This window comes from Epithele typhae (assembly GCF_022376455.1).
Source record: "Epithele typhae strain CBS 203.58 chromosome Unknown BXZ73scaffold_36, whole genome shotgun sequence".
NCBI lineage: Eukaryota > Fungi > Basidiomycota > Agaricomycetes > Polyporales > Epitheliaceae > Epithele > Epithele typhae.
The window spans coordinates 344,207-349,470 of record NW_025954227.1 but is presented as its reverse complement, the minus strand read 5'-3'; the positions used below and the strand labels follow the sequence as shown (position 1 = coordinate 349,470).

Here is a 5,264-nt window from a genome sequence, read left to right as displayed (position 1 = left end):
TCCACCGCAGCACCCTCGGCCGCCCGACGAGCAACGGCAGGAGCGCGTGAGCCCTACACACCCAGTCAGTACGACCTCTCGTTGCCGAAGCGAAAAAAACACGACGTACGACTGCACGGGTCGACCGCTGCGACTCAAGGAACGCGCTCCTCTTCACCGCCGCGCCAGTTGCCGCTGCGGTGCTCGCAGCCGTGTCACTCGCAGCCGTGGCGCTCGCCGCCGAGTCGCTCGCCGCTGCATCGCTCGCCGCTGCGGTGCTTGCCGCCGCGGAGGTAGCGGCGGCCTTCGTCTTCTTCTTGTTCGCCTTCTTGCCAGCCTTCTTGCCGGCCTTCTTCTTCGCGGCGGCCGCCTTCTTCTTTGCGGCCTTTGCAGCCTTCTTCTTGTCCTTTGCGGCCTTCTTAGCGGCCTTCTTCGCATCGGCAGTCGCAGCCGCGGTGGAAGAGGCAGCCGCAGTGTCGGAAGCGTCGGTGGTGGCCGCCGCGGTGTCGGAAGCGTCGGTGGTGGTAGCCGCGGCGTCGGTAGCGTCGGTGGAGGCGGCCGCGGCGTCGGAAGCCACGTCGCGACCGGTAACACCAGTGGAAGCAGCCGTGCCGCCCTGCTGGACCACGACGCAGTTGCCGAAGCCGGCCCCGGTGGTGAACGAGACGAGGCACTTCCCGCCAGTGCCCGAGCAGATGGTGCCCGCCGGGAGCTTGACGGTGACCTGCTGGGTGCCGGCGGAGGAGGAGACCTACGCGAGTCGGGCCGTCGTGAGCGGGGAGCGGGGGGGTGCGTGGCAGACGAGAGGGACGACGTACGTTGTCGCCGTTCTCGTCACGGTCGCAGCGACGAAGGACTCGCCCGTGCCCGTCGGGTCGACCTCGGCGGTCACATGGCGGGAGCCGTCCTCGCCCTGCACATGTGTTCAGTCAGGCTCTTGGTGTGGATGTCAACGAGAACAAAGCTTACGCCTCAAAATCGGTGACGGCGACCGTGAACGAGCCGTCCGCGCCGAGGGTGGCCGCATTGGAAGTGGCGAACGCCGAGGCGACGTCGACTTCGCCGCACGGTGCGCTGGTCGATGGCCGTTGGACGTCCGCGCGGACGGCCGTGCCGCTCACCCCGAGAGCGGGGGTGATGATGGCGTGTGCGTGCGCATTGAGCGAAACGCTGAGGGCAACGGTGGTGGTGGCGAGGAGGGACTTGAAGGAGAGACGCATTGTGCTGGGCTTGCTTCAGGTGGAATGGAAGGCGGGTTTGAACTGAAGGAACGGCGAAGGAGGGAGTGGCGAGCGTGAGGTGTAAAACGTGTAGTCGGAGGAGAACAAGCAGACTGTGGCTGCGAAGAGGGTCCGGCCTCGGTGAATGAGAGAGCAGAAGGATGGGAGGGGAATGGAGACCTATGGGGAGTCCGCGCGCGTCTTTTATACATCTCGTCTGGGTGCATTGTCATCTCCACCCGTTGAAGTTGCTGTACATGCTTGCTAGGGCATGTGGGACGCTTGCGACGACTGAGTGATTGCGCCAAAAAAAACCAGAGCTATTTCTGGTCAGCCTGGCCAGAAGGCGTCGCAGGGGTTATTGGGTGGGGGAGTGCCTGCCTGTCAAAGCGGCGGATCAGTGTCGAACGGTGTAGACAGACATGCGAAAATAAGTGGGGGCGTACCGAGATGGTTGAAACCCACTACAGCACACTGCACCGATATAAATATCATGTGTCGTAAGGATGATCGCAGTTGATGCCGCTTTGAGGGCATGACTATGAATACATCTGGTCGCCGATCGTCAATAATCAATATCAACAAGGTGGCTGTCAGGACAGTCTATTCTCGTCACACATATTTGGAATCTGCAGCACGTGTGCATATGCTCCGGGGCGGTGGTTGCGAGGTTGCAGAGTAGATCTTGTGGTCACTGCTCCATTGCTGTAGGAGATGTCAATCCAGATGCTGTGATGGTCTTCAGGTAACTGTCCAAATCTATCACTGAGATGAGCGCATCATTTTGCATCGGAGGCCACATACCCTTGGTCGTGCCCGTCGAAAACAGAGCAGAATGTCTCAAACACTCCGCTATACTCTGCCTTGTACAGCATACAGCGGAGCGACTTGAAGGCCGACACTGCTGTTGTGTAGCGTTGACCGGTCAACATGCCTGTCAATATGACTGTTGCGTGCACCAATAATCACGGCGAAAGAGTAGGGCTAAAAGATGCAGCGGTACAAGAGCAGAGTTGCGCGAAGGGGTGAATAATACATTCAACTTGTTTCCGTCGCCGCTGCTGTAACGTTCTCGCGGATCGAGTTGGACAGTGGACACGTCATCCCAGTTTTCTGCCTGTAATGTAAGAGTGAGACGCAGAACTCACGAAGACGTTTTCGAACGGCCAGAAAGAGAGACCAAGTTTACGTCCTCAAAGAACGCCATGATCGGAGCAGATGGATTTGTGTCGAAGCGAGGCGTACTTACGGCGGAACGCCGCTGGGTCTGGAGATGCGCGCGCCAATTTCCCCATCTTATCTTATCTTGTCTGTCTGCCCATTATTCTCGCTGTCCTCCCCAGACCCGGACCCGGTACACACAAGAACCTCTACAACCGCCGCAGCCACGCCCCCACGGACCATGACCGTATCAAACTGCACCCCTCGACGATGTGCATCACCAACCGCGTCCGCCTCCAAACACGTACCACACGATCGAATGATCCCATCTCTCTGCGCGACCCTCCACACGCTGGATCTCCCCGTGGAGACCACCCCCTCCCGACGCTGCACCACAGCGATCGGCCGTGGGCTTACCTCCGCTAGCTGCCTCGAGCTCGGCGGCTTCCTCCCTCTCATCATCTCCCCGGGTCGCCATCATCGTCCGCAAGCCCCGCCTCCGCATTCTCCTCCAGTGCTCCAGTGCTCCCCAGAGCCAATCTGGCCACGCGGGTTCGCCGCCCCTCTAGGCTTTCCCTTCCACCTGGCTAGAAGAGTCCTTCGCGGTCGACGCGCACCTAAGGTCGCCTGCGCTGGACCACAAACGCCGAGCGCGGGCTTCGACGCGCTCACGCTTTGCCGGCAGCCGCCGCGCTGCGCACCGACATGCGCGGGACGACTCGCCGCCGGACGGCGTCGCGGAGGTACTTATTACGAGCAGCACTCCGCGGGCTGGAGGGCGCGGAGATTGCGCACGGGCCTCGAGGACGTGTTTGACACGTTCCAGTTCGACTGTCGACGGCGACGGGAATGGCGAAGGCAGCGACCGGACAGGCGCATCGTGACGGTGCGAACCTCGCGTCTCGCGCGCGACGACCACTACGTCGCGCGGTCGAGGCTACTCCATATGCCGTACAGTAGACGACGGACTCGCGAGCACCCCAATCACGCGCGATCAGTTCGAGAGGGAGGACGCCAAAGAGTTCGCATTGCACAACTCAAAGGACATCCGAGCGCAACGCACGCGCTCATACACAACCACAGTCCCACCGAGCACCGCCGCGTCCGCGGCGTGCCATCGTCATCGGGAATCCGTCCGCCCACGAGCGGGGCGGACACCACACCACCACCGTTTACGCGAGGGCCTCGACGGCGGGGGCCTCGGCGGCGCGACGGGCGATCGAAGCAGCGCGCGAGCCCTGTGAACGACACGCAACCCCGAGTCAGCCATCGACGCTCGGAGCGAGAGACACGGGAAGCAGGACGCACGGCGGCGCGCGCGGTGCGCTGCGACTCGAAGAACGAGCGGATGGCCTCGAAAGCGCGAGCCTTCTTCGCCCCCTTGTTCTTCTTGCCGCTGCCCTTCTTGCCGCCAGCCTTCTTTCCGGTGGTGGCAGCGGCCCCGGTGGCGGCCCCAGTGTTGGCGCCGGCGGCGCCGCTTGCTGGACGACGACGCAGTTGCCGAAGCCGCCGGCGGTGGTGAGGAGACGAGGCACTTGCCGCCCGCGCCCTTGCAGCTGGTGCCTGCGGGGAGCTTGATGGTGAGCTGCTGGGTGCCGGTGGTCGAAGGAGCCTGAGCGAAGGGGCCGTGTCAACGGCGTGCCCAGGTCGGAGAAGAGATGAGCCAGGACGGAAAGCGCACCTTGTCGCCGTTCTGTGTCACTGTAGCAGCGACGAAAGATTTGCCCGTGCCAGACGCGTCGACCTTGGCAGAGGTGATTTCACGGGAGCCGTCAACACCGCTGCGGCTATACTCAGCTCCGTGCGCGCAATCGATAGGAGCCGATGCTTACCCGTTGAAGTTCGTGATCGACGCGGTGAAGGAGCCGTCCGCGTTAAGGGTCGCCGCCTTGGAGGTCGCGAACGCCGACGCGATGTTGGCGTTCCCGCAGGGGGACTTGGTCGACGGACGCTGGACGTTCGCGCGCGCGCCGTTGCCGTTCACGCCGAGAGCGGGCGAGATGAGCGCGTGCGCGCTGACCTCGAGGGAGAGGGTCAGGGCGACGAGGGCGGTGGCGAGGATGGGCTTGAAGGAGAAGAACATAGTGCCAGACTTCGGGTGGAAGATAAAGAGAGTTTGGGTCTTAAAGGTGGCAAAAGTCAAAGGAAGGAACGGCGGAGGCTAGAGGCGAAGACCGGAGAGCTTGAACTGAACGTGAAGTTGGAGGAGAACAAGCGGTGACCAGCAGACTGGGGCTGTGAAGAGGATCCGGCCTCGGTGCGTTGCAGGAGAGAAAGACGGGGGGTGGAGAGCTATCGTGAGCCTGGGCGGGGCTTTTGTACGTCTCCCCTCGGATGCGGCAGCGCTTGCGGCCCCGGGTTCCTCGCTGGAGACGCGGAGCAACTTCACGCCGACTGGCTGCCGGTGGGCACGCTTGTGACTGCTTGTGAGCGACGGATCTATCTAGGCGTTCTAGCGAGAACGCGTACATCTCGCGCAACATGTGGTTGCCAGCGCGCAGGCCAATCGGGCGCAGTCCCTGGGGAACGGGCGAATCAGCACAGATCAGCACCTGGCAGACGTGAACAAGCGAAGATGAGGAGGGGCGTACCGCGATCCTGGACCGCGCCACACCATTGGACGACAAACGGCGCACGCTGCGCGATTGGGGGCTGCCCTCGACGCTCCCAACGGCTGCCCTTGATCGTGGGCGGTGTCGCTATGTTACCGGGCGCATTCAAGCAGCATCAACCTTCAAGGCGCCCGAACACACCTGACCGCTTAGTCTCGGCGCGATCCCAGCCGTTCTCTCACCGGCAATATTGAAACAAGGACGTCCATTAAGGAGGGGCATATTGGTCTGCACGCTTCCGCACGGCGACGGTGTGAGCCTGAACGTCGACGGCGAGCGGACGAGGGCGGGC

General features: G+C 62.6%; 2 protein-coding genes across 2 annotated transcripts; both read right to left on the bottom strand.

Moving 5' to 3' along the window:
* Nucleotides 1-5: 5 nt before the first annotated feature.
* BXZ73DRAFT_78835 (uncharacterized protein) lies at nt 6-1,199 on the bottom strand (the record flags this gene model as incomplete). Its single annotated transcript, XM_048022942.1, has 4 exons — nt 6-53; nt 110-730; nt 782-892; nt 972-1,199. Coding segments are annotated over 4 exons (1,008 nt in total), but the record flags the coding sequence as incomplete, so codon positions are not given.
* Nucleotides 1,200-3,532: 2,333 nt separating this feature from the next.
* On the bottom strand, nt 3,533-4,443 carry BXZ73DRAFT_103018 (uncharacterized protein; the record flags this gene model as incomplete). Its single annotated transcript, XM_048015452.1, has 5 exons — nt 3,533-3,598; nt 3,669-3,837; nt 3,896-3,972; nt 4,042-4,141; nt 4,193-4,443. 5 exons carry the CDS (start codon nt 4,441-4,443, stop codon nt 3,533-3,535), a joined length of 663 nt encoding a protein of 220 aa, XP_047876299.1.
* Between the last annotated feature and the right edge of the window lie 821 nt (nt 4,444-5,264).